A 12,044-nucleotide genomic window follows, 5' to 3' on the forward strand; every position below is an offset into this window, starting at 1 on the left:
CTGAATTAATGAGTTAATTTTTCATGAGAAAAAATTTTTTTGCTCTGTTTTTCTGAATTAACGAGTTAATTTTTCATGAGAAATTTTTTTGCTCTGTTTTTCTGAATTAATGAGTTAATTTTTCATGAGAAATTTTTTTTGCTCTGTTTTTCTGAATTAACGAGTTAATTTTTCATGAGAAAAAAAACTGTGCTCTGTTTTTCTGAATTAATGAGTTAATTTTTCATGAGACATTTTTTTTGCTCTGTTTTTCTGAATTAATGAGTTATTTTTTCATGAGAAAAAAAAATGTGCTCTGTTTTTCTGAATTAATGAGTTAATTTTTCGTGAGAAAAAAAGTGTTTGCTCTGTTTTTCTGAATTAATGAGTTAATTCAGAAAAACAGAGCCAAAAAAAAATACATGAAAAATTAACTCATTAATTCAGAAAAACAGAGTAGATTTTTTTTTTCTTCAAGTGAATGCAATACGCCTCTGTAATGAATTATAGACTAGTGTCCTGCACATACTAGTAAAAAAAAAATATCTGTAGTGTCTTAATAATTTTTGATTTGACTGTGTTTGTGTACACACGCACACGCCTCTTTCACTCCCCCTGCTGGAGGATCTTCTGCACTACCGTTGTGATTTGTGCGCATGCGCAAGTGAGTCATCTCGAGTTCTAGTGGGCGGGGTTTGTTTGAGCGGCTTCGAGCAGCGGCATCAGATCCGCCGTGAGTGTAGATGGGTGTGTGAGAGTGTCCTAAACACTCAACCACACACATACACAAACACACATACACAGACACACACCGCTCAAAATAACCCGGGGAGACGATAAAGCTTATACACGACAGCCTCTCCGCCGGGAGAGGAGGAGCAGGAGGGTTTTAGGTCCTGAACGGCGCGTTGTGCGGGGGGCCATGGCGCGGGACTATGATTACCTCTTCAAGCTGCTCATCATCGGGGACAGCGGTAAGGAAACACCGGGGATGAGAAACGGAAACAGGCCTCAGCTCGCTTACAACGACATTTACATTCACTATATCGACTTAGCCCGGGCTTTTTGCGCTGGATACACTCGTAATGCAGACTTTGAGTGATTTGACAGCTTATAAATAACATTGTTGTTGTTTCTGCTTTAAGTGATGTAACGGGCCTGCCTACTGAGTTTAGAGTCATTCAGTCTGGGTGTGTTCTGAAATTCATTTTTATTATCTAATTAAAGGTAAAATATTAATATGAATATGTTACACTGATTAGCATATGATTTGAAGTGTATGTGACGGAATGGACACAATTAACACATCAACTGTGGGGGTAAATAATAAGCACTTAATTTATGAGGAGAAATTGTTTCACTTAATGTTGAGATGTTGGCATGTAATGACACACTCACACCACACACACACACTTTCTCTCTCACACACTTTCTTCCTCACACACACACTTTAACACACTCACACTCTCTTACACAAACACTCACTCTCTCACACACACACACACACACACATATAATGTAATGGATAATGTATGAAGAGTTCAGATGCAAAAGCCTCTAAGTGCCATTCGAAATTTTCTTCTTTAATGATGATTTTTATCAAACTTGTATATTTAAGTTCAGTAATTTCACTTAAATGGCAATGATAATTACCTATTAATTGTTATTTAAGTGAAATTACTGAACTTAAATATACAAGTTTGATAAAAAAATCATCATTAAAGAAGAAAATTTCAAATGGCATTTAGAGGCTTTTGCATCTGAACTCTTCGTATGTAATTTCATATAAGCACAAAAAGAGTTCAGCCAGCTTATGAATGTCATTGGATGTTTTCGGTGTAAAGCTGTAATGTTGACTCTGTAACTCTGTCTGTCTGTCCACAGGTGTTGGCAAAAGCAGTTTACTCCTGAGATTCGCTGATAACACATTTTCGGGTAGGATCAACACGTCACATGTGCTTTAAACAAACATTAACCGTGAAATAAGATATAGAGCCACATTACTGTCACGGAAACTGATAACTAACACACACACACACATATGGACACTGCTGTAGGTCATGCTGTTCTACATAATTTAATGCTGCTTACTGTAAGAAAGGTTAAAAATCTTTGATAAATAAGTATATCCATTGAGATATGCATATTTATGGAGGGTTAAATTGATTACTTTTGTGCTTTGTGCATTGTGCTTATTCCCAGGATCCTTTAGTGATTTTATGCTGATTTGTGTGTGTGGTTGCAGGCAGCTACATCACCACGATCGGCGTGGACTTCAAGATTCGCACGGTGGAGATCAACGGGGAGAAAGTCAAGTTGCAGATCTGGGATACGGCCGGACAGGAGAGATTCAGGACCATCACCTCCACGTGAGTCGCATTAAACTGATGCATTCTGGGAACTGCGTTGCATTAGTCCCCACTTACATTAATTCGTTTAGAAGACGCTTTTATCCAAAGATGGGAACAATAGAAACAGTTAAACTAACACTTTGCTATGGGTAAATGCTATGACCCTTCCCAGTTTATTCTATTTATTTATTTGTATATATAGATGTAGAATAGAAAAGAACATGTTCACATTCGGTCGAGTGTTGAATGTGAAACGATTTGTATCGGTGAGATTTTTTATGTTTTTAGAAGGAGTCTCTTTGATTAAAAACACAATAAAAACAGCTATATTGTTAAATATTATTCTAATGTAAATCAGCGTTTTTTTTATGTGAATATACAGTAAAGTGTCATTTATTCTTCAGTGTCACATGATCCTTCAGAAATCACTCTGATTTGATCTGATGCTCAAGAAACATTTATGATTATTATTAATAATGTTGAAAACTTCATGAATGAAACATTTTTAAAGGAGAACTAACAGTAATAGTCACAGTGTTTTACTGATAAAAATAATATTTTTTGCCCCGATGTCAACCTTACTTGCGACCCCTGACCTATAACATTAGTGTCCCTGTAAATCATTTCTTTTAAGTCGATTTAAAGGAGTAGTTCACTTTTAAAAAAACTTTTGCTGATAATTTACTCGCCCCCATGTCATCCAAGATGTCCATGTCTTTCTTTCCTCAGTCGAAAAGAAATTAAGGTTTTTGATGAAAACATTTCAGGATTTTCTCCATATAATGGACTTCAATGGGGACCAAACGAGTTTCAGTGCAAACTGTTCAAAGGGCTTTAAACGATTCCAGATGATGAATAAGGGTCTTATTTAGGACCCTTCGAGTCATGACTCGAAAAAAGATTTATTCATGATGAACGAGTTCGAACAGGAGAGTCACGAACGCGCGTCACAGAACAGAGCAAGGCGAGCATTTGAGCTTATTAAACGTAAACTTTGTTATTTATTTATTAAATGAGCGCTCGTTTCGCATGATAAGACCCTTATTCATCGTCTGGTGTCGTTTAAAGCCCTTTGAACAGTTTGCACTGAAACTCTCATTTGGACCTTGAACCGTTTGGACCCCATTGAAGTCCATTATATGGAGAAAATCCTGAAATGTTTTCATCAAAAACCTTAATTTCTTTTCGACTGAAGAAAGAAAGACATGGACATCTTGGATGACACGGGGGCGAGTAAATTATCAGCTAAAGTTTAAAAAAAAAAAAAAGTGAACAGTTAAAATATGTGTGTGTGTGTCATTTGCTTCTGGTTCTGCTGATGAATGAGGATCATATGCCGGCTGTTGGTTTCCTCGTAATCTGGCTGTGTCTCCGTCGAGGAAACGAGTCTTAAGGTTGGGTGGTAAAGTCAAGTCTGAATGTGCTCTGACTAGCGCCAGGCTAACGGAGGCTAGCGCAAGCGTCTTGTTTCCTCTTTCTATGTGTAGAGAAACCGCAGCCTTCCTTCTGATGCTCAACTCGTGCAGTTTCAGCCGGTTCACTTCATGCTTCACACACACGAGAAAGCAAGGACGAGTGAAGGAAACTAGCATTACGTCTAGCCGTTCTTTTAAGTGCCTTTAAATTAAAACCTTAATTTTTCAAACCTTATCTCTTGAGGAAGAAAAAAGGAGATGTAGAAATTAGGGCTGGGTAATAAATATCGATTTCTCGATATTAATCGATTCTCATTTTTACGAACCGATATCGATTCTTAAATCTCAAGAATCGATTAGTCATCCTGTTTCATTTGAATGAATGGATCATTGTATCGCGGCTGCGCGCATCCAAAAAAATCACAATAATCTTTGTCTTTTGTTACTATTGATATGAAACAAAGTCTCAATTTTCAAATTACGTCCATTTTCTTTAGAAATTCAAAAACATAAATAGCGTTTTGTCGCTGTGGCGTGAGATCGCTCTGGAGAAGCAGCAGCGCTGATCTCTCTTCCGGCTTAATAATACCAGTCACAGCGCCAAATAAACATGAATGAGCATCTGAAAGTGTGTTAAAGATAGAGGACAACTTATCCAAATCCGGATCATGTCACATTGATTCACTCAATCAGCGTTTCAACCGTGGAAAGACGTCAGTTAAACAGCTTGTAATCAATGTATCGTCATATTTACCTCAGAAAACCCACATAAACTCGTTAGTCAGCTAGAAATAATAACTCTAGAGAGGAGCATTTTGATAAATATATACACCATATTACATATGAATTATAATCTTAATATTCTTCAATATTTAATGCATATTTGAATAAATCTGGCAAGTTTTTATGACAGTCACCATTTAAATGTTTTTCATATAATCTTCTTAATATAAAAATAAATAAAAGTGTAATTTAAGTGTTTGTATAGCTACAAAACAGTTCATTATTACCTTCATATTAGGCTAATGAAGCCCAACTAGACTCCCATAGTTTACAGCATTAGTTCAGAGATTTGATTCCCTTGAGAAAAATGGCCATTTATTGGAACTGATATCCCAAATAATCGATATTGAATCGAATTGGAATCGAAATCGAATCGAATTGTGAAATTTGTGTCAATACCCAGCCCTAGTAGAAATATCTCAACAATGATGGATAAATCCCCAAATCTTTTATTTTTTTTTTTTTAGTTACTGTGTGAATAAAACTTTGCTAAAGAATATTTGTTGCGCAACTGCGATTCATCCAGTAATTATTACATTTTTTGTAATCTTTCAAATTGTCAGTTTCATTACAGTCAGTTTTTAGTGTGTGTGTGCCTGTTGTCGTGTTTATTTCTGCTAATAGATTAATCCATATTGAGTAAAAATGTCACGCAAAATTCTCACGCAACTGTGTGTTCCTCCAGCTGTGTGTGTGCGCGGTGTTGTGTCTGAGACGGCGAGTGACTCTGAGCTCCACAAAGCCGCTGCTGTGAGTGTGTGTGTGTGTGTGATAGCGATGCGCTCGCTCATTAGCATAAGTGGATCTCGCGGGGAACATTACACCAGCTGACGCCTCGCACCGTTTGCTCTGTGTGACAAATCTCCAAAGGAATGTTTCGACCACTGATGATGTGTGCCTCGTGGAGAGTTACCACTTCCTGTCAGTGATGTCATTCACAGGAAGTGAAAGAATCAACTTGTCTCCGTCAGTTTCAGGGATTGAAACAGGGTTTATATGCAGCCGAGACGAGGGCATGATCAGATTATCTCAAACCTAATCAGCGCAGATGTTTGTGAATGCCTCTTCACTGAGGCTGTTGTTTATCCCTTTTTCAGCCGAACATTTTTGAGCTAAAACATTTACTTGACTTACTCCTCCAGAGATTTGAAGTAGAGCCTGACCGATAAAGGATTTTGAAGGCCGATAGAAATATTTTTTGGTTTTAAAATCCGATATATCGGCCGATATATATATATATATATATATATATATATATATATATATATATATATATATATATATTAATTATTTCAGAAACGCGCAACAAAACATTAACAGATTACTTGACTTACTCCTCTAGAGATTTGAAGTAGAGCCCGAAAAATCTGTTTTAAAATCTGATATTCCGATATATCGGCCGATATATATATATATATATATATATGTATATTTGAACAGATTTCCCTAACATAAGTTATTTGTAGTTATTTATGAGTTTTAACTAAAATAGTATAATAATGCATTTTAAAAAGAAACTTGTTTCTTTTATTGTCGCAACAGAACAGACTGACGACAGTGGCGTTAGCTAGCTTTATGGTTAGCTAGTCTATGATGAACCATAATTTAGCAATGGATTGAACTGATGTGGATGTTCTTTTAATTGTTATTCAAGCAATGTATAAATCGTGACCAACTCAACGAGTGTTGCCGACAGGAACGGTGTAGAGCGCCCTCTGGTGGACAAACTACACAACTCCAACACTCATGACGTGGTTCAAGCGTGTTTCGTCCGTTTTTATTTTATTTTTGAAATATTAATTTATCGGCCATTATAACTGCCGATACCGATAGTTTGGAAAATGCCTAATATCGTTCTGGCTCTAATTTGAAGTTAATATTTCAATAATTTAACAACACTTTTGCATGTTTGCAGTTCTTTGGTGTCATTAGGGATGACCATTACTGTTGATCTGTGGCTTTTATTGTTGTTTTGATGTTTGCTTGTGTCATGTGATCTCTTCCAGGTATTACAGAGGCACACACGGCGTTATAGTGGTTTATGACGTCAGCAGCGCGGAGTCGTTCGTGAACGTCAAACGTTGGCTGCACGAAATCAATCAAAACTGTGACGACGTTTGTCGAATATTAGGTAAATAGATTGTTGCCTTTTTGATGCTTTTCACGATGAAACGTCCTCGTCATCCTGTTACATGCAAAAAAAAGTTGCACGTATTTTTCTCCTAAGACGATATTTTAAATGTTTAAGATGTTTTTATTTCAGCTTTTTGTCTCCACTAGCTCACTTTACATTTAATTGAATTAATTTGTGTTTACTGCATCTTTAAGATGTGACTGTTTTTTGTTATCGGTTAGGGATGGGCAAGGATTAATCGCATCCAAAATAAAAGTTTGTGTTTACATAATATATGTGTGTGTGGTGTGTATAATTAATTTATATTTATATATATATAAATACCCACATGCATGTATATATTTAAGAAATACGTGCATGTATATATTTTATATATATTTATTCACAATTAATATTATATATAAATATTTGATATTTTAATAACAAATTTTTCTTAAATATATACATGCATGTGTGGGTATTTATATATATATATAAATATAAATTATTTATACACACTACACACACATATATTATGTAAACACAAACTTTTATTTTGGATGCGATTAATCGTTGCCCATCCCTATTATGGGTTATATTTGGTTGTAACGGTCATGTGGTCTGAATTCAGTGGGTAATAAGAATGACGACCCCGCCTCTAAAGTGGTGGAGACCAATGACGCGCAGAAGTTTGCTGAGCAGATGGGCATCCGACTGTTCGAGACCAGCGCCAAGGAGAACGTCAACGTGGAGGATGTGAGTTTTCAAACACATCTACATCCCATCCATGTGAACAACATCAAGTTACAAACATCCTTCTGTACCTAAAAAGTTTAATGCAACACTGTCGCCTTAAGAAAAAACTACATTTGGAGCGCTGAACGCAGGATGGATTCTGATTGGCTGTCATTGTTTTATCTGATTCTGATTGGCTGATTGGCTGTCACTCTTGAATGTGATTCCAATGATATTGTCTGGTCCTATGTTTCATGAAATCAGGGTCTGAAATTAACAGACGTTTACATTTTTGAGCGCTTCATGAGACACACATCAGAAATGCATTGTTTTCATTGATTGAGTCTGACGAGTGTTCTGTGTGTGTTCACGTCAGATGTTCAACTGCGTCACTGAGCTCGTCCTGAAGACCCGGAAGGAGTCGGTGGCCAAACAGCAGCAGCAACAGCAGAGCGAAGTGGTCAAACTGAGTAAGAGCAGCAAACGCAAGAAGAAATGCTGCTAATGGACTGGACACACACACACACACACACACGCGCACGCACACACACACTTACTGACGGAGAACTTAACATACTTCAACCACCCCGTCAGAGACTAGCAATGAGAGATATATCTAGAGATTTAACCGTTTGGACTTCGGGAGGCAAACACACTCCGATGTTTTAGCAGGAGAATTTTAAAATGGAGAATGAAATGTTTTCTTCATCGTGGGATCAAACCAATGAGGCTTGATGTGGCCGGAGAACATCACGTGTTATCCACGGCCACTTTATGGACCAAACATGTGCGGATCTGCCAAGAGACACTCGTTTTGCCTTTTGCTTTCTCTTTTGTCTTTCATTTTTGTAAAATTGTATTTTTTTACTAACGAATCGTACAATCAAACACACAGTAGCGTTTAGGGAAGCTCATTGGAAGCTCGTTTTCGCCACAAAATTATAAATAATAATAGTAATAATGGTGATTGCAACTTTGACAGTCTATGAAAAGTCAGAATTGCGAGTTCATAATAAATGACTGAATTATCTATAAAAAAAAGCTGTAATATAAATTATCTGTAAAAAAAAAAAGTGAATTTTTTTCTCAGTTGCAAGTTTGTAGTAAAAAAGGTCAGAATTGGGATATACTCACAGTAGTATTTTATTTTTACACAGTAGTCTCAATTCTGCAGAATTGCAAAATATAAACTCAGTTGCAAGAAAAAGTTTTTGTCTCACACTTCTCAGAAAAAAGGCAGAATTGTGAGATATGAGCAACAGAAAAAAAAACACTTTTTATAGATAATTCCGACCTTTTTTAATATAAATTCACAATTGTGACTTTTTTCTTGCAACCTCAATTCAGATTTTTTTTTTGTTTATATCATAGAATTGAATTTATATATAGAATTGCGTTTGCAAGAAAAAAGTCAGAATTGTGAGTGTGTGTATATATATATATATATATATATATATATATATATATAAAACTCAGAATAATTATAAATTGTAATTGAATATAAATTATCTGTAAAAAAACAAGTGTTCATAATAAAAAAGGTCGGAATTGTGAGATATAAACCCAGTAATCATTTTTTCAATTTTTTTTTCTCAATCCTGAGAAAAAAAGTTAAAATTGCAATATATTTATAGTATATATAAATGGCAGAATTATGTATAAAAAAGTCGCAATTGCAAAATATAAACTGCAAGAAAAAGTTTTTAAATAAATCTCAATTGTTTGTCTCACACTTCTAAGAAAAAAGGCAGAATTGTGAGATATAAACAACAGAAAAAACACTTTTTATAGTTAATTCCGACCTTTTTTAATATAATTCTGACTTTTTTCTTGCAACTTCAATTCAGATTTTTTTGTTTATATCAGAATTGCAACTTTATATAAAAAAGAGAATTGCGTTTGCAAGAAAAGTCAGAATTGTGAGTGTATATATAAGTCAGAATAATTATGAATTGTAATTGAATATAAATTATCTGTAAAAAAACAAGTGTTTATAATAAAAAAGGTCAGAATTGTGAGATAAACTTTACATTTTTTTATATCTCAATTCTGAGAAAAAAAGTTAAAATTGCTATATATTTATAGTTTATGTAAATGGCAGAATTATGTATAAAAAAAGTCGCAATTGCAAAATATAAACTCAGTTGCAAGAAAAAGTTTTAAAATAAATCTCAATTGTTTATATCTCACACTCCTATGAAAAAAAGTCAGAATTTTGAGTTTATTTAAAAAAATCAGAATTGTGAGATATAAACATCAGAAAAATTCTATTTTTTCTATAGATAAATTCACAATCCTGATAAATAGATAAATCTTTTTTTTATATATAAATTCACAATTCTGACTTTTTTCTCTCATTTTTTATATCTCACAATTCTGAAAAAAAGTTTATACAGTATAAAATTTTAGTTTATACAGTATAAAAGTACAGAAATTTTAAAGAATTATCTGTCAAAAATCAGAATTACGGTTGCAAATAAAAAGTCTGAATTGTGCGATAAGATAAACATGTTTTGTAACGCTGTGGCGGAAACGAGCTTCCACAGAATCTGGTGCCATTGCAGAGCCGGCGAGGAAGTGCTGAATAATCATCAGAAACACACGCTTCGTCTTCGTTCACGTCAATGCCAAGCGCTCACTTCCTTCAGTGGGTCACGCGTGTGTCGAGAGCAGCGTGAACATTCTGCCAAACGTCTCCTTCAGGGTTCGGGAGGACATGAGGGCCGGTTGAATTCATGAGCTGCTCATCAAGAACAGCGATCATGTGACTGTAACCAGATGTATTTATTACGAAGATCTGAAAATATCACAACCTGATGATTGAAACGTGTTTTTGCTTCAGTTTTGCACAGATTGTGGGAGCGACCGATTCTTGCTTGTGTAAAAATAATAATTGTGTTGATATAATTGAAGGTCTGCTCTATATGATGCGGTGAACACGCATGTCTGCATGTGGACACGGACACGTGCGTATGTGTAATGATCTGGTGTACACTGGAAAAGATGAAATATTAATCATATCCATTGTCCCGACACGATAATAAACATTTTAAAAGAACAAACCGCTGGACCTGTCGTTTCACCACAAGGTGTCGCTCTAACTCTGCATTATAACGATTCAGATCTACTGTTTGATAGAATTATTGACATTATATTTTATGTTTCAGTTTCTTTTATAGTAATTAACTCTTGCTCAGGCTATCTAATGCGAGTTTTCTGTGAATGCTTATGTGGACCCTGTCGATTCAGGTCAGGTGATGAACAATAATCAGGTCGTTTATATATTTACATCAACTTGATTTAAATCTTATGCATTTTAATGAGTTGAATATTGCTGGTTTCACAGCAGAAAAAAGGTCGTTTTTAAATTCACAACGAACAGATTTCTGAGCCATTTTAATAAATCTGATTATTCAAATACTTACAGTATGCACATAAGGCATGATTTTCTTTTAAATGCATTAATGTAATTAATTTATGCATGACTGTCACATTCAGTTTATTAGTTTATGTGTGTGATCCAAATGCATGGGAATTAAATCTGCAATAATAAAGTTTTCCAGTGTTTTTGTGGTTAAGCTTTTGCTAACCATCTTTTTTTTGTTCTCCAATATACCATAAGCGTGAGAATTGGGATTTATGGATGAACTGTTCCTTTAAATGATTATATTTGATTATGGATTCATTTGTGTATTTCTGCTGCTGATAATGTCTGTCATCTCGTCTCTACCTGTTCTAGACGGCTATTTTCTCTTTTATGTCTCTATAATTTCCCATGTCTCTCTCCATCCCTGCTCGGGGAGGCTGTTGCCATGGCGCTCACAGGCATCGCCAGGGAAACCAGATCTCCTCAAGCCAATGAGACTCGATAAGAGAAATGCTGCTGTTCGCTGTGGCGCGTCAGATGTTGTGTGTGTCAAAGGCCAGTGTGTTGTGTCGTGAACACCAAAACTTCACCCAGAGTTCGGTTTCTATCACTGAGGAAGCTGAATCAGTCTTTTATAAGCATTAAAGTCCTGAAATGTTCTTAAAATTATTTTTTCTTAATGTTCCCAGCAGTAAAGTGGCTTTAAAAGAACTAAACAAGTAAAACTGATTTATTTGCCTTCCCTGATGTCCTTTCTTCAGTGCATATCCCATAATGCAATGTGCTTACGGGAGTTGTTTATATAAACTACAGCTAAGGTATTGATCATCAATCTACTTTTGACTTTTTATGTTGCAAAAATATGCTATTCCCAGTTGAACATTGAGCTTTTTGAAGCCTTACGTTAGCAATTATATTATAATTCACATTTATGTTGTATATACTTCATAATGTATGCTTTTATTCCCCGATAACAACAACAACAAAACTATTATTCGCAGAGAATGATGACTGTGGGCGGGGCTTATGCGAACGTCGTGACGTATTTTGGGTGCGTCGACAAATGAATTGTCGCGCCGAACGCGCAAAATTTGAAATTCACCAGGAAACGTTGAAAGTTCAGTCAGAGAGAGTCTGTCAGCGATGCTCATCTAAAATTTAGAGATTAATCTTTTTTATTGGGTCAAATACTGTCACATGTACATTTGGTGAGCATATTTCTCCTTTTTTGTCGAACTGGGCTCGATTTGTCCGTTAAAAACGAGATAAATGACGAGGGAAAGTCAGTGTCAAACTCAAAT

At 35.4% G+C, this 12,044-nt stretch overlaps 2 protein-coding genes across 5 annotated transcripts in view; both read left to right on the top strand.

Annotated features, from left to right (window-relative positions):
- The first annotated feature begins 682 nt into the window (after window positions 1–682).
- On the top strand, window positions 683–10,438 carry rab35a (RAB35, member RAS oncogene family a). Its single transcript, XM_039661546.2, has 6 exons — window positions 683–953; window positions 1,864–1,914; window positions 2,225–2,348; window positions 6,535–6,659; window positions 7,273–7,397; window positions 7,753–10,438. Exons 1-6 carry the CDS (start codon window positions 902–904, stop codon window positions 7,879–7,881), a joined length of 606 nt encoding a protein of 201 aa, XP_039517480.2. The 5' UTR covers window positions 683–901; the 3' UTR covers window positions 7,882–10,438.
- Window positions 10,439–11,817: 1,379 nt separating this feature from the next.
- cita (citron rho-interacting serine/threonine kinase a) overlaps window positions 11,818–12,044 on the top strand; it is a 93,158-nt gene continuing 92,931 nt past the window's right edge. For all 4 annotated transcript variants that reach the window (XM_089130668.1, XM_089130670.1, XM_089130669.1 and 1 more), the window contains exon 1: window positions 11,818–11,951. The gene's annotated coding sequence lies outside the window, so the exon portion shown is untranslated. The remainder of the gene's footprint in view (window positions 11,952–12,044) is intronic.

This window comes from Pimephales promelas, chromosome 4, assembly GCF_988280905.1.
Source record: "Pimephales promelas chromosome 4, fPimPro1.hap1.1, whole genome shotgun sequence".
Classification (NCBI taxonomy): Eukaryota; Metazoa; Chordata; class Actinopteri; order Cypriniformes; family Leuciscidae; genus Pimephales; species Pimephales promelas.

Excerpts from the sequence above, each read along its gene's own strand:
- rab35a (XM_039661546.2), top strand. The coding sequence starts at position 902 with ATGGCGCGGGACTATGATTACCTCTTCAAGCTGCTCATCATCGGGGAC. Across the intron at positions 1,915-2,224 it reads CGCTGATAACACATTTTCGG|GCAGCTACATCACCACGATC; the intron begins GTAGGATCAACA and ends GTGTGGTTGCAG. Across the intron at positions 7,398-7,752 it reads AGAACGTCAACGTGGAGGAT|ATGTTCAACTGCGTCACTGA; the intron begins GTGAGTTTTCAA and ends TGTTCACGTCAG.